Source organism: Camellia sinensis, chromosome 8 (assembly GCF_055761805.1).
Source record: "Camellia sinensis isolate YWXY chromosome 8, ASM5576180v1, whole genome shotgun sequence".
Taxonomy (NCBI): domain Eukaryota; kingdom Viridiplantae; phylum Streptophyta; class Magnoliopsida; order Ericales; family Theaceae; genus Camellia; species Camellia sinensis.
The window spans coordinates 28761115-28783516 of NC_138968.1; the positions used below are offsets into that span (position 1 = coordinate 28761115).

At 34.2% G+C, this 22402-nt stretch overlaps 1 protein-coding gene and 1 long non-coding RNA gene across 4 annotated transcripts; both read right to left on the bottom strand.

The window, feature by feature from the left end:
- Positions 1 to 5249: 5249 nt before the first annotated feature.
- On the bottom strand, positions 5250 to 9859 carry LOC114273507 (beta-amyrin 16-alpha-hydroxylase CYP87D16). Of its 2 annotated transcripts, none has more exons than XR_014337504.1 (9): positions 9366 to 9758; positions 8918 to 9230; positions 8658 to 8810; positions 8292 to 8540; positions 8068 to 8157; positions 7871 to 7949; positions 7646 to 7752; positions 5680 to 7104; positions 5250 to 5547 (listed from the first exon to the last, which is right to left on the bottom strand). XR_014337504.1 is itself a non-coding variant. In XM_028215311.2 (9 exons), the coding sequence occupies exons 1-9, from the start codon at positions 9578 to 9580 to the stop codon at positions 5454 to 5456; spliced, it is 1428 nt and encodes a 475-aa protein (XP_028071112.2). In that variant the 5' UTR covers positions 9581 to 9859; the 3' UTR covers positions 5250 to 5453. The 2 variants fall into 2 exon arrangements, 1 of the variants encoding a protein (XP_028071112.2); XM_028215311.2 differs by having other exon boundaries at positions 5680 to 5807; positions 9366 to 9859.
- Positions 9860 to 11045: 1186 nt separating this feature from the next.
- LOC114273620 (uncharacterized) lies at positions 11046 to 17442 on the bottom strand. Of its 2 annotated transcripts, XR_014337506.1 has the most exons (5): positions 17362 to 17442; positions 16548 to 16820; positions 15553 to 15757; positions 15243 to 15410; positions 11046 to 11264 (listed from the first exon to the last, which is right to left on the bottom strand). It is a non-coding gene; the product is annotated as an uncharacterized LOC114273620 (long non-coding RNA). The 2 variants fall into 2 exon arrangements; XR_014337505.1 differs by lacking the exon at positions 17362 to 17442 and having other exon boundaries at positions 15553 to 15694.
- Positions 17443 to 22402: the final 4960 nt, after the last annotated feature.

A 22402-nucleotide genomic window follows, 5' to 3' on the forward strand; every position in this document is an offset into this window, starting at 1 on the left:
AAGAGACTCCTTGATTGGCCCTCGAGGCCTGTGCTGACTGTGTTGACTGGTAACTCTGTGTTTGTCTTGAACCAGATGCACCAAGTGTACCACCCAACTGTGGACAAAACCTCTTCAGGTGCCTCGCCTGCAAACATTGATAACAAGTGAGCGGCTAGCCTCTTCCCTGACTTTGGCTCTGAAAAACGAGCCGAAGATGATGCTGCTCACTGTCCTCCTCCTCTCTGAGGATAAGCTGGAGACTTGTGGCCCAACTGATCACACTTAAAGTAAGTAAAATCTCCCTGCCCACCTCTCCCAGAACCTGTACTTGGTATTGGAAAAGTGGACCTCGACTAAGTTCCCTAGGACTGCTGAGGGTAGGAACCCCTTTGCCTTTTACTGTCTCCCTAACTATCCCGACTCCTCCTGGAGCCTTTTATCCTTTCATCTTCTGCCTACATAATAGTTTCAAGGTGGGCTGCAAACTGCACAAGGTGCCCATAATCTCTAGTCATGGAACCGGCAACTTTATACATTAGCCTGGTCCTTAACCTCTTTTCAAACTCCAAACAACGACGCTCCTCAGTCGCCACCAACTCAGGTGCAAACCTCGACAAACTAGTAAAGGTTGCCTCGAACTCAGTCACTGGCGTGTTCAACTGCAACAATTTAGAGAATTGATCTCTCAACTTCTCCCTAACCGTGGGAGGTAGAAATTTATCCTGCAAAGCCTCAACAAAAGCCTCCCAAGTTCCTCTAATGCGCCCACGCGCATACTTCCACCACTAACCCGCATCCCCTTTCAACTGGAAAGACGCCAGGGTCACTTCCAACTGATCATCCTCGATGCCAAGCATCTCGAATGTCTTCACTAACTGTTCTAGCCACTCGTCTGCCTTCAATGGCTCCTTAGGATCACCCAAAAACTCATCCAGATTCAACCGGAAAAACTCTCTCTTTAAGAAAGATGGCCCTACTTTAGCTACTTGGGCCTGGACTTGATTCTCAGTTCGGAGAATGTCCATAGACTCCCTAAATGCTCCGACTATTTCGTGGGCTAAGGCGCTTATGGCCTGTTGATTAACCGATTCGGCCACATTAGCTTGACCAACTCCTTATTCCTGTGCCAGAATATCATCCGGTAAAGGCGCCTCATGCTTCCTAGGCCTACCACGCCTATTAACACCACGCCCACGTCCTGACATCCTGATAAAGGAAACAACAAGTATTAGCACATTTTCAAACGTGCCAAGGCTAACTCACTTGCGTTCTAATACAGTGGGCAACAGTAAATCATTCCATGCATGTACATAGTCATATAAACACATACGAATTTTATTACCAGATAATGACTGTCCCACGGCGTTACTAGAGTTCCAATTAGAAATAGCAGTGATCAAGTGCTCTTCTAATAGGACTTCCACAAACCCGTAGACTCAATCAACATTTTAGGAACTAAATTCCATACCCACATAGTCACATAAATATGTTATCATATAAGCATAAAATGCATGCTAACATTTCAATCAAGCCAGACAAACCCATTGTGGTACTAACTACTTCCCACGTACCCAAAGTATTCAAATCCGGTACGCTCTGATACCAAGTTGTAACGCCCCCAAAATAATACAATAAAGATAACTCATATGCGGAATAAATATGAGAAACAACATACTTTCATATATCATAGTTCACTGTTTAACAACCAATTAAATGCCGTGTAGGCTTATATCTTTCCAAGTCATTACTTGGTTACAAAAATTGAGTCTCACTCATTACATCTTAAGCCCTTGGCTTTACAAATAACAAACGTACACACATAAGGAATAATTAAGAAGTTCTTGCTTCCCGAAAGTCCATCCACGCTATTGCTTAGAGGAAACATTTCACTTGCACCTGAAAATGATATTCCCGTATAGGGTGAGCCAACAGCCCAGCAGAGATAATCTAACACAATATATGAGGTTTAGCAAAGGTATAAATACTACGTGCATAAAAAATATCGATACTAAAACATCCACAAGGCCTGCCTATTAATATGCCACTAAGACCTAACCTCGTTCCATTTTCCTTCGATTCATTTCCAGTTCATATATGCTACTCAATTCATGAGTTAAATTTATTATCTTTCAACAACCAAAATGAGACTACAACTCAATAGTTTTCCAACTATGCAAAACACACATAAACACTTCAAGCTTGCCATTTTACGGATATTTCGTCCGAAGGAATCGGCACCCATTTATATATGATATTTTGGGTCTTTAACCCAGGACACTCTGGCCAACTTGCTTTAAATGGAATCCATCCCCTTTCTCCTACCAAACAAATATACATATGCAATGTATTTATAAACATAATCACATATGGAGTACATCCCCTTTCTCCTCCCAATAAATATACATATACAATGTATTTATAACATGGTCATATTCAATGACACCAACAATGGATTAGCATTAAATCGCCTAATTCTCATGTAATTTCTACAACAATCATAACTATCCTCCACCAATAGCCTAATGCAATTATTTCAAAAGAAATGTTCAATATCAAAATAGATAGTTTATTCAAAACTTCCATAGGTGAAATGATACATACCCAATATCACCATTTATAACTACAACCTTCTAATTTCACATTGTCAATGTTAATCCCAATTATTTATACAAAATAGTAATTTAATCAACATTAGGGCAAAAATCCCCCTTTTACCAATTTTCAACCCAAACACCAAAACAACTATTTTGGCACAACATGGTCTTATATTCAAGCCTCATACTCATTTACCTCGTGTTCATCAAAAACCCCTCTTTTCCATATAACACCCAAATCTTAGATTTGTCCAAACCACAATCAAATCTCATCATTTATACACAATAGCAAATAACTAGACTAAAAATCATATTAGAGTGTAGAAAATCCCTACCTCAAAAAGAGAAGACGTGCAAAGCAAGGTTGAACTCCAAAAATGACGAGACCCACTTTTACTTAGATCAATACGAAGCTCTCGAAGTCCTCTACCTTATTCTCAAAGACACTAGGGTCAAGAGCTCAATGGATTTAGATGAAACCTTAGAGAGAAGGTGGCTTCTAGAGAGAGAAGCTGTAGATTTAGGGTTTGTGAGTGAAAAAGGAGATAAAAAAAGAAGCAAAACGGCGCTGCTGTGAACTAATGTACAGCAGGCTTGCTCGAGCGAAGGAGTTCTCGCTCGAGCGACCAGACACAAAAAGGTCGCCTCGCTCGAGCACAAGAAGTGTCGCTTGAGCGTAAAATGCGAAGCTTCAGGTCTGCCACCCAACGTAGACGCACGCTTGAGCGCAAGGAGCCTTGCTCGAGCGAAGAAACATTTTCACAGGGCTCGCTCGAGCGTAAGAAGCCTTGCTCGAACGAAAAGGCCAAAATCTGGGCAACAACCATTTGTAGTAAAAGACAACTAACCTGTCCCAAACTCACCCAACAAGTCCCAAAACTCAAATTCAAAGAATTAAAAAGAGGAAACAAGACATAGACAACAATATACAATCACAGAACCCGAGTTCGGAACATAATAAAGGTCAGAGTAAAACCGGGATCGCTATAAGCGGCGTTTGAGATGCATGATCGGAGATGAAGGATTTGAGTGTCTGAGAAAGAGAAGAGAGAGAGAGAGAGTACCGAGATAGAGAGATAGAGAGATGAGAGTGTAAGAGGCAGTAACTGAGTGAGCGGCGTCTGAGATGCATGATGATCGGAGATCGATGAGAAATAGAAGAGAGAGAGAGATGAAAGTGTGAGAGGCACTAAGGCAGTGAGTGAGTTGCTGAGCGGCTAGGGTTAGTGTTGAGCTTTTATATAAAACAAGAAATTATATTATGTGTGAGGGTACATGGTATAAATATAAACTAAATGTATACGGTCTGGATCGGTTCCAATCTGGAACTGTGAGGTTCAATCAGGAACCGATCCGTGACCTATGGATTTTCAAATTCCTAATCCGGAACTGAACTACAGATTCAAAAAACCAATCCAATCCTACTGGATTGGACTGGACCGAATCGGATTACAGATTATACGGATTCCTTGCTTAGCCCTAGTATGATCTAAGAAGGCCCAATTCATAATCGGCATGGGTTGTTCGAACGACCACTTGATTAGTTATCACTATAAGGTCCAGCAGATAAGGCCCAGTACTGGGCCCAATCAAAGAGTCTATGGCAATCAAACCCAATGACGAGCTCGCCACATGTTAAGTTGGAGATTGGCCACATGGCCAATAAAAAGATCTTACAAGTCATTGGGCTCACGTGCTAAGTATTAAATGAGACTATCAAGCATTAAATGTAAGAAAACCCCCTTTGGGTGTTGTGAAACCACCATAGTCGATGGCAGGTAGCCGATAAATTTTTAGCCAATTGGACAGTGTGAATGGATGAGAAAATGATTGGTAAGGGATATAGGGAAGCGGCCGGAGGACAATTGGTATCCAATCACTCTTTCACTCTCTCACTCTACTTTCAATTCTCTCTAAGCTTTTTTTTTTTTTTGTACAATCAACTAACTTGATCATCGAAGGGTAATCAGAAAGGAACCACCCCCACTTCAAAACCTTCCTGTTAGGCTTGTTGCAGGTATCGCTGAGAAGATGAAGGCTAATCAACCAGTGGACTACTTGGATCCTGTCCAACTCACCTCTTGCCGATCAAATTGCATCATCACATATAATCAATTTTTTTTTTTCATTTTTGTCCGAAATTCATTAATTATATAAATAAAAAAAATGAATTTTTTCATCTTTATATTGAAATTAACATTTTACTTTGTATATATTTATGTTGTAATATTATTTGCAATAGTTTTAATCTCTTTACTTTCACTAAAAGAAATATTAATACGATTATGTTAAAATTGTAAAACTTATTATATATATATATATATATTAAATATCAAGAAAGATCAATACAATTTTCCTATAGAAAAAGAGAGAAATTGAGTGAAAGAGGAAGACGTTTGGCAATGGCAACACCCCCCAAAAATTAACGTGGGCTAAAAATAAATCAAAAGTCATTAAACTGTTATGAGCTAAAATAGTCAATTGTAAAATTATTTTTTTTTACTCACATAAAATAACTTTTAAATAATTTTTCACTAAAAACCTATAGTGCTCATTCAATGGTTAAGGAAAGTATTCAGAAATTTATTTACCGAAGTACAAAGGAAACAATATTGTTTATGCATAGAGCATAGTTTACATATATATATATATATATATATATTTGGATCAATATAATAAAAAAAAAACTTTATTAATGAAAAGTATACATACATATCACAAACATGGGGCAGCTATTTCAGAACAGTATGTAGTTTTGAACAACATAACAGTATGAATTACATAACAAAAAAACTAAAACAAAGCAACCAAGAAAAGATAGTGCACGTAAGGCTATAAGGCAGAACTGGATTTTGCTTCTCTGAAATATTATCCCATTCAGTTGCTCTTTTCTGTGATTTTGATATGAAGGCCATCTACAAAATCCAAAACGGGTCTCCGAGAAATATTTCCTCCCTTGACTTTTGTCCAACTGTATATCCAAAATAAAATCACAAATTAAGTTGAAAACAAATACTACTCTTTGTTAACAAGCTTGAGTAACACAAGTAGAAATTAAAAACAAAAAAACAAAGAAGAGAAGCAAAAAGAAAAGATGTTTTACCTATACTTGGTGACCAATACATGTAGAAAGGTGCACGCAAACGCCCTAGCGTAATCTGCTCCTGCACATTGTCTTATCCCTCCTCCAAAAGGCATAAAATTCTTTGATATCACAGTCGGATCAAGATCCTATTTTCCAATAATTAAGGTGCAATGTCAATACTTGTCAATGCCCTCTTTTAATGATGTGCGAATTACACTGACACTTCCTATAATTTGAGACTTGTGTCACTTTGATTCCTGACTTTTTAATTGTGACACATTGGATCCTGAATTTTGAATCTTGTTTCAAATAAGGACAGTTAAAAATACTATTGCTCAATTTCAACGGTAAAATCGTCAATTTGATAAAAATATAAACTAATTTGACAAAAATAAATGTCAAAAAAATGTTTTTAAATTTTTAAAAATTATTTGTACCCACTAAAGCTAAAATTATGTAAAATTGATCAATCTTTTACACATTTATTTAATTTTGTGTTTACCAAATTAATTTTTATTATGTGTTTAGATGATGACCATGTAATGGATAGTTGTTAGGCTGTTAATATGTAATCGATATATTTAATATATGAAATGTTTTTAGTTTTGAATTTTTTGATTTAATGGATTGGTTTAATAATGATATCAAAATTATCACCATATTTAACTTTTGGAAAAATAGAAACTAAACTAAACCAAACCAAGCCTTAAGTCCCATCAAATGGGGTCGGCTACATGAATCCTTCTTCTCCACGCGGCCCTATCACAGGCCATTTCATTAGTCAAATTAAGTAGATTCATATCTCTATTTATAACGCTAGTCAACGTTAATCTAGGCCTACCCCGTCCCCTAACACTTCCATCTATCGTTACAGCATCGCATCTCTTCACTGCTGCCTCTGTTGGTCTCCATTGAATATGACCAAACCATCTCAAACGATTCTCTCTCAACTTATCCTCTATCGGTGCTACTCCTACCCATTCCCAAATACACTCATTCCTAATCCTGTCCTGTCTAGTCTTACCACACATCCACCTTAGCATCTTCATCTCAGCCACACTCATCTTATCTACATGTTGTTTCTTGGAGCCGTTCTATAGAACTTACCTTTTAGTCTAGTGGGTATTCGTTTATCGCACAATACCCTAGACGCACTCCTCCACTTACACCATCCCACCTTAATCCTATGGGCCACATCTGCATCAATCTCTCCCGCTGTTGTGATAATCGACCCTAAATATCGAAAATGTTCACTCTTAGGCAGTTCTTGGTTCTCAATCTTCACTTCTCCTCTGCTTTCATTGTTACTGTTACTAAATTTACACTTCATGTACTCTGTCTTAGTTCTGCTTATCCAAAATCCTTTAGATTCAAGAGCTTTTCTCCAAATCTCCAACTTTGTGTTAACTCCTTCTCTAGTCTCATCTACTAGCACAATATCGTCTGCAATTTTGGAAAAATAGAAACTAATTTAATAAAAATAAAAACAACCGTCCATTATATGATCATCATCCAAACACGTAATAAAAATTAATTTGATAAAAATATATAAATAAATGTGTAAAGATTTATCAATTTTACATAATTTTATTTTGGTGAGTAGAAATAATTATTAAAAAATCAAAAATATTTTTTTGACATTTATTTTTATCAAATTAGTTTATATTTTATCAAATTGAAGACTTTGTCCTTAAAATTGAGCAGTGATATCTTTAATTGTCCTTATTTGGAATAAGATTTAAAATTCGAGGTCAAATGTGTTACACATGAAAAGTTAGGGATCAAAATGACACAAGTTCCAAACTATAGGGACTGCTAGTATAATTTATCATTAATGATCAATGTCACTATTTTAAACATTTGAACAATTAAGGCATCAAAATGATGTGCATGCAGCAGTAAAAAATTTAAAATCTCTCATGCGATCCCTTCTTGAAACCGAAAAAAAAAATTAAAAAAAATAATTTAAAAGCTCAAGATGCACCTTCCAACGTGATGGATTAAATTCAACTGGATTCTTAAAGGCTTCTGGATTCAGTTGATGAGCAGAAGTAACAATCATAATGGCCCAGCCAACTGGAACTGTATATCCTGTTAAGTTTTTAACCAATAAATATTTCAAATTCTATTATATGGACCTTATATTTGTAATAAAAAATAAAGATGTGGAGCTAATTGATGTTATTATGAAGGAATTTATAATACATACCATTGAATTTGATATCTTTTGTTACTTTTCTTAACAACCCTGGAGCTATATTTCCCAACCTAAGAATTTCGTTCACAACCTGCAATTTCACATAATAATAAGAAATACACATCATTAGTAAAGTAAGAATAAAATTTCAATTAATTAATCCTTTTGAGGCAGAAACAAAATAAATTGAGATCATCGTACAAACTTACATTAAGTGTGAAAGTCATCGATTTATATTCTTCCCATGAAAGTAGAGAATCTGGATTCTTCTTATTTCTAATGATTGCTTCATTTTCAGCCTGACAAAAGTAAACAATCATTAATATCACAAATTTATATGCATGGAGAGTTCTACTAAATCATTTATCAACCAAAATTGAAAAAGCTATCAACAATCGTGTCAATTAGTTAAAATTTAGGAGTGCAAACGTACTGTTAGCTCCTCTAAACTTGAAGGATGCTCTGAGAGTAACTTCAAACTCAATAGTATAACTGAAGTGACGGGCTCAAAGTTGGCAAATAAAATTCCAAACATAAAGTTGGATAGGAATTCGGGAGTCACAAACTTCTGAGTTTTCAAGTCTTCCATGACTGTGTCAAGAAAGTCCATTTGAATCTTGTTGGGGAAATTCATTCTCTCCACTATGGCATCCCTCATTATGCTTAGCATCTCCTTTCGGTCCTGAATATTGAACAAGATAAAAACACACATATAAAACTTGGGAACTATCTCTCAATATATATATATATATATATATATCTTCAAAAACAAAGTCATAATTTCTCTTTGAGCTACTACCTTCACTATTTGGTGGAATGTAGTACCAGGAATGTCTAAGGGAAGGCACAAAAGACCGTGTAATAAGCTAGAAAATCTCTTACTTAGCGGTTTCTCGGATGATTTTTCCCAATCATAGCTAATCAACTGCTTCAATGTAAAATCAAAAATCATCTGCAGTGACCAAATAGAGATAAATGAAATTAAGCACCATAAATTAAGGCTGATTAATCAAAGATCAAATTAATGAGCTTGATTTTTTATTTTATTTTTTCTCGTACACATGCAGCTTCATGTTTGACATCAACAATTTGGTTAGTAGACCAATGACGTAGAGTTGTCTGAATGACTTGTTCGACTTGAGAGAGCAAATTCACTCTGATGCCCTCAACGCCAAACCGACTCAATGTAGTGTTTCTTATGTACTTCTGAACATTGCCCACTGCATATATCGGCAACATGGTTGTGAACGTATCCAAGTACCATAGTTCAACCGATTTCCCTTCTTCTGTAAGGATGTAATGATTGAATTTTGGATCGGTTGTTACAACTACCGGTTTACCCACTATATTAGTCCGAAACACTGGCCCATATCTACACACAATCAAAAAAACAAAAGACAACAAATAATTACACTTTAATAATGAAAAAAATAAAATAAAAATAGAATACTTGTTTACAAACTGTTTCTGAAAACCCTTTTTTTTCAAATTTGATTGTGTATACTACCTCTGGACTCTCTTAGAAATGAAGGGGTGGAGTTCTAATGATCGGCTGGGAATAAGGAGCTGAATGGTCTCTCCGATGAGAGGGAGACCCATGGAACCCGGTGGAAGAACACCATTTTCGCACTTGGGATTCCTCCATTTGCGAACCCAATGAGTTATGAATATGGTAACCGATGCTACCACGAAAGTGCTCAAAACTACTCCTAGTGACAACATGTTTTTTCTCTCAATAGAAGAAAAGGAGCAATATGGGATGATTTATTACTCTTATTCTTGGATAAGGGATGATGGGGTTGTTGTGTCCTGCATGTCTATTTATAGAAGAAGCAGTCGTAATTTAGCAACTAGCAGGTATTAAACCAACCTTAAATGCAGGTTCCTATTTTCTATCAATCTACATTCACATGGCATGAAAGTCAACTTTTTTTAACTTAAAATATGTCTCTTCTTTTTCTTTTTATTTATGTTACCCAATTAGCTTGTATCCATTATTTTATTAAAGGATTTTAATATTTCCTCTTTTCTATCTATCTACATTCACATGACATGAAAGTCAACTTTTTTTTTTTACTTAAAATATGTCTCCTTTCTTTTTCTTTTTATTTACGTTACCCAATTGGCTCGTATCCATTATTTTATTAAAAGATTTTAACATTTCCTCTTTTCTATCCTTCTACATTCACACGGCATGAAAGTCAACTTTTTTTTTAACTTAAAATATGTCTCTCTTCTTTTTCTTTTTATTTACGTTACCCAATTGGCTCGTATCCGTTATTTTATTAAAGGATTTTAACATTTCCTCTTTTCTATCCATCTACATTCACATGGCATGAAAGTCAACTTTTTATTAACTTAAAATATGTCTCTCTTCTTTTTCTTTTTATTTACGTTAGCCAATTGGCTCGTATCCGTTATTTTATTAAAGAATTTTAACATTTCCTCTTTTCTATCGATCTACATTCACATGGCATGAAAGTCAACCTTTTTTTTTTAAACTTAAAATATGTCTCTCTTCTTTTTCTTTTTATTTACGTTACCCAATTAGCTCGTATTCGTTCACTACAAGAATTTTCACTTTTGGCGGCTAAATTTTTAGTCGCCAAAAGTCAATTTTTAATCGCCTATAGTCTTTAGCGACTAAATTTTTTGGTCGGAAAATTAGTAGCCAAAGAGTAGTTGGCAAAGCTAATTGGCGATTAAACTTCATTTAGTCGCCAAATGTTGGAAAATTTAGTCGCCTAAACTTCCACATTTTTAGGTACTAAAAATTTAGTCGCCCAAACTCCCACGTTTTTTGCTACTAAATTTTTAGTCGGCAAAAGTATTTTTTATTCTTCAACTTTTGTTTTTAGCTACGAAAGATTTTAATCGCCAAAGGTTTGATTTTCTTTTGGCTACAAAACATTTAGTAGCCAAATGGTTGTTTTTCTTTTGGCTACAAAAAATTTAGAAGTCAAATGTTTGATTTTCTTTTGGTTACAAAACTTTTAGTAGCGAAAGGTTCCCCCCCCCCCCCTCCCCCTTTTTTGGCTACAAAACGTTTAGTCGACAAAAACATGATATTATGTTTCATTGCAAATATTATAATGTGTCCATAACCTATCTGTATTCCATGCAACCTTTAATAAGTATATAAATAAAATAATATATAAAATATCAATCATTCCACAATCTGCATCCGTATACAAAAAATAAATTACTTTAACTGTCCAAGTACATACAAACCAACTATTGTGCAAACTAAAATAATAATTCCATACAAAATATAGAATCATTCAAAAAGTAAAGCCCTCCATATACAAAAATTACATTTACTATACCATGTGAAATGACATTTACAAAAGTACAATTTCTTCTCCATACACCAAAATATCTCTGGAAGTCCACGCATCAAAGTCATCTACAAAAAAAAAAAAAAAAAAAAAAAAAAAAAAAACATTAGAATTGGATAAAAAAATGCCCAACTTCATGAATGAATTTGACAACAAGTGACAAATAAAAATAAGTGAGAAACAACCTTCCATGATGAATCAATTATCAGTCATTCTATAGTCTTTCTAAAGTCTTTTGTTATAAGGGACATTGTTAAATGCAGAACAATCATTACTAAATCTTTCATTAGTAACATAAAGCTAATGTAACAATCTTCTATTTGTATGCAACATATATCCAAATTCTGTGGCTAACCCAATATCAAAGCCCAATGTGAATAGAAAGTATTCTTTTTACCAACTTCCTCATTATTTGTTTGCAAAAGGCACTTGAATCATTAGATTCGATATAAAACCATCGCTGCTTATTAATATATGTCAGTGCCATTTCAGAAAGGATTTTAGAACATGTGATAAAAATAATAACAAAAATAAATTTCAATCATAAAAGGAAATATGTAGAAATGTATGTTGAGACACCTATAAATGGTTCATCAAAGAAAGAATACTTGATATCTCATGACACACATGGCCTCAGAAACACCATGAGCATGTTCTATACTTGTATGAAAGCTTAAATATAATATAACACACGTGTACGTTCAAAAAATTAGCAAGTTTATAACAAGGCGTAAACTGAGTTCATATTGGTTTCTGAATATTTTTCCCATAATTTTCCATTACTATACATCTACAATACATTCCGTCAGTTGTCACAAATCCTATTTGTATTGGGGAAGCTGCCCGTGAGAGTCAAACGGAGGTTCGGGGCTGTTTTGAAGTTTCGCCCCCGAAACGCCCTTTTTCGACTAAGTTTTGGGCATATTTGTCTCCAAATACCAACCTACGAGTCCGAATAACATTCCGTTAGTTGTCACAAGTCCTATTTGGCATGGTGAAGCTATCCGTGTGAGCCACATAGTCGTTCGGAGATTGTTTTGAATTTTTGTCCCCGAAATGCCATTTTTTGACTAAGTTTTGGACATATTCGGCTCTAAATCCTAACCTACGGGTCCGAATTACGTTTCGTCAATTCTCACAAGTCCTATTTGTCATGGGGGACCTGTCCATTCTCATGGAAAAGCTATCCGTCTAAGCCACACGGTCGTTCGGGGGCTGTTTAGAATTTTCGCCTCCGAAACGCCATTTTTCAACTAAGTTTTGGACGTATTCAGCTCTAACTATCTACCTACGGGTCCAAATTATATTCCGTCAGTTCTCATAAGTCCTATTTGTCATGGAGAAGTTATCCGTGCAGGCCACACAGTCGTTCAGGGGCTGTTTTGATTTTTCGCCCCTGAAACGCCCTTTTTCGACTAAGTTTAGGGCGTATTCGGATCTAACTCCCAACCTATGGGTCCGAATTACGTTCCGTCAATTCTAACAAGTCGTATTTGTCATGGCAAAGCTATCTATCTGAGACATACGATGGTTCAGGGGCTGTTTTGCATTTTTGCCCCCAAAACGCTCTTTTTCGACTAAGTTTTGGACATATTCGGCTCTAACTCCCAACCTATGGGTCCGAATTACGTTCCGTCAATTCTAACAAGTCGTATTTGTCATGGAAAAGCTATCTACCTGAGAGACACGATGGTTCAGGGGCTGTTTTGCATTTTTGCCCCCGAAACGCCTTTTTTCCACTAAGTTTAGGTCATATTCGGCTTTAACTCTCAACCTACGGGTCCGAATTACGTTCCGTCAATTGTCACAAGTTCTATTTGTTATGGTGAAGCTATCCATGTGAGACACACGGTCGTTCGGGAGCTGTTTTGATTTTTCACCCCCGAAACGCTCTTTTTTGACTTAGTTTAGGGGTATTCGGCTCTTACTCCCAACCTACGAGTTTGAATTACGTTCCGTCAATTCTCACAAGTCCTATTTGTCATGAGGAACCTGTCTGTGTGACTCACACAGTGGTTCAGGGGCTGTTATGAATTTTTGCCCCCGAAATGCTCTTCTTCGTCTAAGTTTACGGCGTGTTCGGCTCTAACTCCCTACATACGGATCCGAATTACGTTCCATCAATTCTCACAAGTCCTATTTGTCATGGGAAGCCTGTCCATGTGACTCACATGGTGATTCGGGGGCTATTATGAATTTTCGCCCCCGAAATGCTCTTTTTCGACTAAGTTTAGGGCGTATTCGGCTCTAACTCCCTACATACGGGTCCGAATTACGTTCCGTCAATTCTCACAGGTCCTATTTGTCATGGGGAACCTGTCCGTGTGACTCACACGGTGGTTCGGGGGCTATTATGAATTTTCGCTCCCGAAATGCTCTTTTTCGACTAAGTTTAGGGCATATTCGGCTCTAACTCTTTACATACGGGTCCGAATTACGTTCCGTCAATTCTCACAGGTCCTATTTGTCATGGGGAACCTGTTCGTGTGACTCACACGGTGGTTCGGGGGCTGTTATGAATTTTCGCATCCGAAATGCTATTTTTCGACTAAGTTTAGGGCGTATACAGGTCCGAATTATATTCCGTCAGTTCTCACAAGTCCTATTTGTTATGGGGAACCTGTCCGTGTGACTCACACAGTGGATCGAGGGTTGTTATGAATTTTCACCCCTGAAACGTTCTTTTTCGTCTAAGTTTAGGGCATTTTCGGCTCTAACTCCGTACTTATGGATCCGAATTACATTCCGTCAGTTCTCAGAAGTCCTATTTATCATGGGGAAACTATTCGTGTGAGTCACACAATAGTTCGGGGGCTGCTTTGAATTTTCACCCCCGAAACGCCCTTTTTTGACTAAGTTTAGGGCGTATTTGGCTCTAGCTCCCTATCTACGGATCCAAATTACATGCCGTCAGTTCTCACTAGTCCTATTTATCATGGGAAAACTGTCCGTGTGAGTCACACAATGGTTTGGGGGCTGCTTTGAATTTTCGCCCCCGAAACACCCTTTTTCGGCCAAGATGTTCTTGTGAATGATGAGTTAAAAAGGACAACTTGAGTTAAGCTACTACAATTTCCCAACCCTGGTGGAATACCACTACTAAAACAGTTGAAAGACAAGACCAAAGTATCCATTTGCTTGAAACTACCCAAACCCAATTGAATAGTACCCTCTAGACTATTATTACTAACATCAAGATACATTAGCCCCTCAAGATTATTCAAACTCTCCGGTAAATTCCCAACAAATTGATTATCATTCAAGTAAAGTTCTACCAATTTGGTACAATTTCCTATGGAGGAAGGAATGGTGCTTGACAATTGATTACCATATAGCCAAAGAGTTGAAATCTCACTCATGTTGGCAACATTCAATGGGATCGAACCGTTAAGTTCGTTCAAATCAAGCCAAACAGTATCCAAATGTGGGATTCAAAACAGAGATTCAGGGATTGAACCTTTCATGAAATTAGAATATAAGTTTATGAATCTTAAATTCAGCTAATTCCCAAAGCTCTCTGGTATATCACCAGTGAAGCTGTTTTGGGAGAGTTCCAAGTATTCAACCAGACTATAATTACCTAATTCAGAAGGAATTGAGCCTGCGAAACCATTGTTGCTGAAATCAATGGACTTCAATTGGGTCAATTCAGCTATCTCAGGTCATAATCGACCCAATATTTGAAAACCAGAGAGGTTTAAAGAAACTACAAAGTGGTTGTGGTAATGATTGGAGTCACATTCGACTCCAACCCATGAACAACGAGTGGAATCACATTCGACTTCAATTGAATAATTTTGTAGCCCCAAATTCAATTACTCGTATGATAATCAATCACAAAAATACACAAACAAACTTAGAAAATATAAATATCAACGTAATTATAAAGACTGAAATTATAAATATCAAAATGACATAAAGATCGAAATATAAAAAATATCAACGTAATTTACACAATTAAGTATTATTATAACTTTAGAGGAATACTCAAATATTTCATCAATATACTTGAGATGAATGTAAAACTACTATTTTCATGTGATTACCTCATTTAGTTCCTGAGCACACTTGGTAGCCTTCTTGACCTCCTCATCATATTTGAATCTCCACTCTGCAGATTCCTCCATAGCCTCTCTATTAGCAAGATCAAACTGTCTTCGACAAGAAGCCGACAAACAGAAACATCACGTACTACTTGAATGCATGAAACAGACCTTGAATATATATTAAGAAACACAAAAGAAATATATATTTTTATGTAATATGAGAAAATTAATCACAAAAAGATCAAAGAAAAGAATATGATTTGTAACTAATAGCCAAACACAAATAGGGGAGAGAGAGAGAGAGACATGCCTCAACAACTTCCCACATTATTTTGAATTTTTTTTTTTTCTGTCTCTATTCCTGAGCACTTGGTAGCCTTCTTGACCTCCTCGTCATATTTGAATCTCCACTCTGCAGATTCCTCCATAGCCTCTCTATTAGCAAGATCAAACTGTCTTCGACAAGAAGCCGACAAACAGAAACATCACGTACTACTTGAATGCATGAAACAGACCTTGAATATATATTAAGAAACACAAAAGAAATATATATTTTTATGTAATATGAGAAAATTAATTACAAAAAGATCAAAGAAAAGAATGTGACTTGTAACTAATAGCCAAACACAAATAGGGGAGAGAGAGAGAGAGAGAGAGAGAGAGAGAGAGAGACATGCCTCAACAACTTCCCACATTATTTTGATCTTTTATTTCTATGATCCATATGACATGGATTCAAATCCACAAAAATAGAGACAGAAAAAAAAAATTCAAAAAGTTTTTGAAGTACTTTACAGCTCATGTCTTTACAATCCATTTTGTGTTGCAATGTAGTGGTGCTTAATTGAAGAAGATACACAACAAAAGTCTATTTTCACTGAGAAGTCATAAAGTCTAAATTATCTGGCTCAATTTAACAAGAACACAACACAACACAAAATTACTGAAATTGAAGGATTCCTAATTGAAATGTGAGGATTTCATAGTTTATATTAGATCAAACCCTATTTCCTTCATTATTTGTAGTAATAGGCAGACCAAAGCAGTAAAACCCTTCAATAAGAGAACAAATGAAATGAAACAGAGGTTAAAGTCAAAATTCAATGTAAAATTACCAAAGCCTCAAGTACACATCAATTTGAGTCATCACTGCCCATTGAATTTGTTAAATAAATTGGTAAGGTAGGGTCATGTTTTGCATAATTTGTTAAACAAAAATCTGCTACTGAAACATATATATATATATATATATATATATATAGAGAGAGAGAGAGAGAGAGAGAGAGAGAGAGAGAGAGAGCATACGCGAGACGGAGCATCAATGGAGGCTCTTCTCAGCGATGAAGCATCTGGATCTCACGGCGGTGGTAGTGGATCTGCGAAGATCGGCGGAGGAGGGGGAGGTGGGGCGTGAAAAGAGGGCAGCGACGCAGGTGGTAGCGCGGCAGTCACGATGGCGATGGCGGAGGAGGAGGAGATGCTTCGGTTGCCGGTGAACGTGAGGAGGAGCGGCGGCGGGATGGTGACACAGCGGGACGACTTCGCCCCCTTCATCTTCACTTCTTCTCTTCACCTGCCCTAATATTTTATGAAAAATGTTTGGTCACAAATTCTGTGATTTAAATGTTTTAAAAATGTCAAAATAATGTCATTTTGATATTTTTGAAATTATTTTGTATTTAAAATGATATCGTTTTAATATTTTTAAATCATTTAAATCATAAAATTTGTATCCATCAATCATTATCCGGAGACTTTAATAGAGTATCCCCACATTCTCCTTCAATTTATTATTATTATTATTATTATTATTATTATAATATTATGTGAGATTCTATTACTTTTTACAAAATTAAAAATTAATAAAATTAAACTCAAATGTGATCGTTTCAGTTTCTCAACGAATAAAATTGAAGGATTTAGTTTGGTGCTAAATTTTTCTTTAACCCGGACTAAATCAAACTAAATTACTTACACCACTTATGAAGAGGAGAAGAGAAAAACACACACACAAAATAAGTGAAAAAAAATAAATATAATTAAATGTACCTTGATTATAATTTCATTATTATCATCTTAATTACACACGCAAATAAATAAATAAATAAATTATAAGGACCTTTGAAGCAAACGGAGTATAAGGCCACTGCCTCAATTGCCTACGGGTAAGGCCGGCCTTGCACAACATTATCCCCCACTGAAACTATTCCTTTCACAATATATTTGACTATATGATCAAAGTATCATAATATTAGTTTTTGGTAGACGGTTCATTTTTCCCTAGCTTACAAAGTCGCTAAGTCAAGCTAACAACGTTCCCATTATCAGTATGACATATAAAAATTTTAGAGGTCAAATTTTTTAATCTTTAAAAGTAAAAATTTTGATGCAAAAGATATTTATGAATCAATTTTCATCGTTATGAAAATAGTCGCTAAAAAATCGTCTTGAAAAGTTTAAAACAAAGTTTTTAGCGACAAATTCTGAAAATATAATAATAAATAAACTTTCAAGAACAAAATAATTTATTTTTTGAGATAAAAAAGTTGGTCCTAAAAGGATAATAACTCATTACTAATATCTAATTTTCATTGCTAAAAATACAATGACACTTTTCGCAACAAAAATATTTGGTTCATAAAAAATAATTTTATTCCTAAATTTTAATCTCTAAAACCTTAATTTTTTTGTATAGTAAAAATTAATCAAAGTTATTCTATCATTCTTTTTCCTGTTAACTAACAATTAATCCGTGCGATGTATAAGATGAAATTATAAGTTTGAAATTTACACAAATGATATACTGATAACTTTTACATGATCTTGGATAAATTAAATAGCAAAATGTAGGTTGCATAAAAATTCTTAAAATCAAATAAAATGTATTAAATTTTTTAATGCATAAACATAATAAGGGAATATTCTCGGTAAAGATTTGACTTGAAATGTTTAGGATATACAGTTAAATAATATTTTAAATTTTAATGAAAATATATCTTAAACTTTTAGTTTGAAATTTTTGTACTTATAAATTTTAGTATTACTAATGGTTTTATTGATTCAACATGTTCAAAGATTAATTATCTTTTTATTGTTTAAGCAAAAATATCTTCATTCAAATTTTTGACAAACATAATTAATGAAATTGTTGATTGACTTATATATATTCATAATACAATATGGGTAACATGAGATTTGGATGGTCATTACCGCCTACGGCAAAAAAAAAATAATTTAATTTATTAGTTTATTAGCTTATTTGACTGACGTTATCTCTTTATTTTTTTACACATTTTTTTAAAACAAGTTAATAAACTAAAAAAAATCACTTTCCAAAATAAGCATATTCTTGCCGCCTAACCTAGTTGTGGGCAAATTATTCAATAATCTCGGAACACCACATAATCATATTCCAAGTTAGTCACCAATTACTTAGCTCCATGTTGTTCCTCCATCTTCAACATAAATCATAAGCTCCTATCCCTCTCCCTTCCTATTAATCAAAATCTTATGAAGTATATCACGTGTTCATACTCCGAAACTAAATAATCAACCCTTAGTTGTGTGCTTAAATGGGTAGACATGACACCGCCATGGACACGCAACCAAGACTACATAAAATTAAAAACAAACTAGAAATCTTTGGCCTTGTTTGGTTTGTTTTTTAGAAAAAATTTTAGAAAAAATTCTCTACAAACAAATTTTCAAGAGTAATCAAACCAAACAAATTTTTCCAAAAAAAAAATTTAAAATTTGGTTTGGTTACCTACTTTGCAAAATCACACTCTCTCTCATGCACATCAATCAATCACTTTTTTAAAACTCTCTTCCCAAAACAATTTTCCAAAATCATTTCTAAAAAAAAGCAAACCAAAGAAGTTTTCGTACTTTTTATCTCAAAAACTACTCTATATTTTAGTTATTATGTCATTTTAATTTTTATGATTTTTATTGGCTTGGTTTTGATAATAAATTTATGATTTTATTATAATTTAGTTCAATTACAACTATTAACATTTTTTAATGCAAAATATGCACATAGACCGTATGTGTCATGATTATGGATAAAAATATAAATTTGCTCAATTTAGTAAGTTAACATCAACTAATTCAGTAATAATTTTTGATAAAAAATACTAATGACGTTATCAATTGGATCAAATTAATAAAAAAAGTAAAAGTAAAAGTAAAAATTGAGTCAATTGATAGTGTAACGATCAAAATGACATAAGGAACATTGGTGTAAATTGCCCTAAAATTGATCATTCAACTAGTTTATTAAATCATTTACTAATCAAACATGCCAAGGAACATGAAATTGAAAATTAGAGAATGAGGAACAATATATACTTGTTTTTTTTTTTTTTTGGTGTTTTATTGGTAGTCTTTATACATTTAAAAATTTAAAAATCTTATTCAATTTGCGTATAAATATTTTAAAAAAATATATGATGCAATTATACTAAAAAAAAAAGAAAAAAATATTGTTCCAATGTTCAGGAAATAGAATATAAAAAAAAATTACAATATGGGGGAGAGATAAACTAACTAACACAAAGGGTATCAAACTCATTTTTATTGACATTGATCCTGTGATTTCACAAGAGGTGCTAAACAATCACTAGATCAAATGCCCTCATTGAATTCACTTCAAAAAAATTCAAAAGTGATGGTCAACTTCCCTCCCATAAGAAAGACAACTCGAGACATAAATGCATGTTACATGTACTTATAAAATTCAAGAAAATCATAATAAAAATAAAAAAATAAAAAAAATCCAAGAACAAAGTTATTGGACAAGTATATATGCAATTCATAAACATATGCATGCACAGAAATGTAATACAATTTAAATAGATCCATTAATTTTTTATTTTCGATAACATTACAAACAGAAATTGAGGAGCACAAAATTTAGACCAGCATCTCTAATGGAACTTCTTGCAAAAACCTTCAAAAATACACACACCAACTCAAACATTGTTAGTCACCAAGCTTCTTTTTTATTGATGTATTTGGCTATGTAAAATTTTTACTGTCAAAATTTATCAATAAATTTTTTTTTGCTAATTAAAAAAACTAAAAAAATTGAACATCTCCCATCCGCCATATCGAGGAATGAAGCGATATCAACAACGTGGTCACAAGCATTACTTAATCACACAAAAACAAAGAAGACCAAAGTAGCAGTTAAAAGTAGGGGTGGGTGCGGATTGGTTGCGGCTACGGAACCTTTAATCCGTCATTCGTCCGCTAGGTTGGCGGATTGGAAAAAATCGATCCGTATCCGTCCGCCAATCTGGTGGATGTGGATTGAGCGGATTGGCGGATTAGTGGATGGATGCGAATCGGTTTGGCGGTTTAAAATTTTGTAAATTTTCAACATAATTCAACTTGTGCACTTTCTAAAAAAAAAAATAAAATATTACAGTCAATGACTTAAAAAAGTGTTACAGTCATTGGATACCTCATCCAAAAAAAGAAAGTTTGAAACTTTAGAATATTACAATCACTGCATGCCTCATCCACATATTGAAATCACAGTATGTCTTATCCACATAAAGTATTACAATTTGTGATTCTTAAAATATAAAAATAATTCAAACCACCAAAATCATGAACAGAGTAGTAGTAGAGATTGTATGTCTCTGTATTGTTACATCTATATCTGTTTTTTAAAACAAAAATCATTATTTTTAAAGTTAGATTTAAAAACAAAAAAATATAGATAAATAATACATTTATTTTTTTTTCAATTCAAAAAATATATTCAACATAATATTTAAACCATTTTTCAATTAAAAACACAAATAGAATATCTAAACAAATTGAAAACACAAAGTCTTATAAATTAGTAGGGATGTTCGTGGTTTGGTGGTTTGGTTGCGGTCAAAGGAACCTCAAATCTGCCGTCTGTCTAAAACTAGGCGGATTGGAAAAAATTAATCTGTAACCGTCCACTCGTCGTCACGCATCCGTTCAAAATACGACGAATCGGTTCAATTTGGACGAATCAATATATCCGCTGAGCATCTCCAACCCACTAGGCATATCATGCTTGTTAGTCAAAATGCCTAGTATAACTTATTTTTTCAACTCCAATGCACTAGGCATATGATTAGGCATTTTAGCTCAACTCACATTCACTAGCTACATGTAGCTAGCCTTCAAGACTAGGCAAAATGTATTTAATCATTAGGATCATTTCCCTCCATCTTTGTTGCTGATGTGGCATTTTATAAAATTAATAGTATTTAGATGGATAGCTAAAATAAAGAGCATTATTGGAGTAGAAATATGAAATAGTTGATAGGCAAAATAAAATATATACTTTATAGTAATATTTAGATAGGTAAAATGCCTATTACCGTTGAAGATGCTCTAATGAAAGGGAGGTGAATATAGGTAGAGGTAAAGGACTCATATTTTTCAGATGGGAATGATTTCCCATATTTATTGAGACACATTTTTACATGGGTATGGTTATTTAAATTCAAAAATTAGATAGATTTTTTAAACTCAATAAAAAAAACAAAAATATCCCAACTTCCTTACGGAAAAAAAAAAAAAAAAAAACTTTAAAGTCAACGCGATATTTGATTATGACAAGAAAGCAGCTGTGCAAATGTTGATGCTCAAAGCATATGCGCCTTTATTTAAAGGAAAATGATTGGTGGCCCTAAAAAAGTTGGCCCTAATACCCTTAATTTTTATTTTTGGAAACTGTTTTTTTTTTTCTTTCTTTTTTCCTTTTTTCCTTTTTTTTTTTTTTACCTAAAATGGCATTTCGGGGCATTCGAGCCCCGAAGTCTCGGGCCCTCAATCAGCGCCCTTATTTAAATTCTCTGGTAGGTTTGGTTTGTGTTTGAAAGATGTATTTTAGAGATAAAAAGTATGAAAAGTTGTTTAATTTGATTTTTTTCAAAAGATGTTTTGAAAAATTATTTTGAGAGAGAGTTTTGGAAAAAGTGATTGATTTGATGTATGTGAGAGAGAGATTTGTTTAGAAAACTTGTTTGATTTACAAATTTTGAAAAATTTTTTTGAAAAAATTTGTTTAGTTTGATTACTTTTAAAAACTTATTTATAGAGAAAATTTCTGAAAATTTTTTTAAAAATACAAACCAAACGAACGCTTTATATTTTTTAATTACTAATGG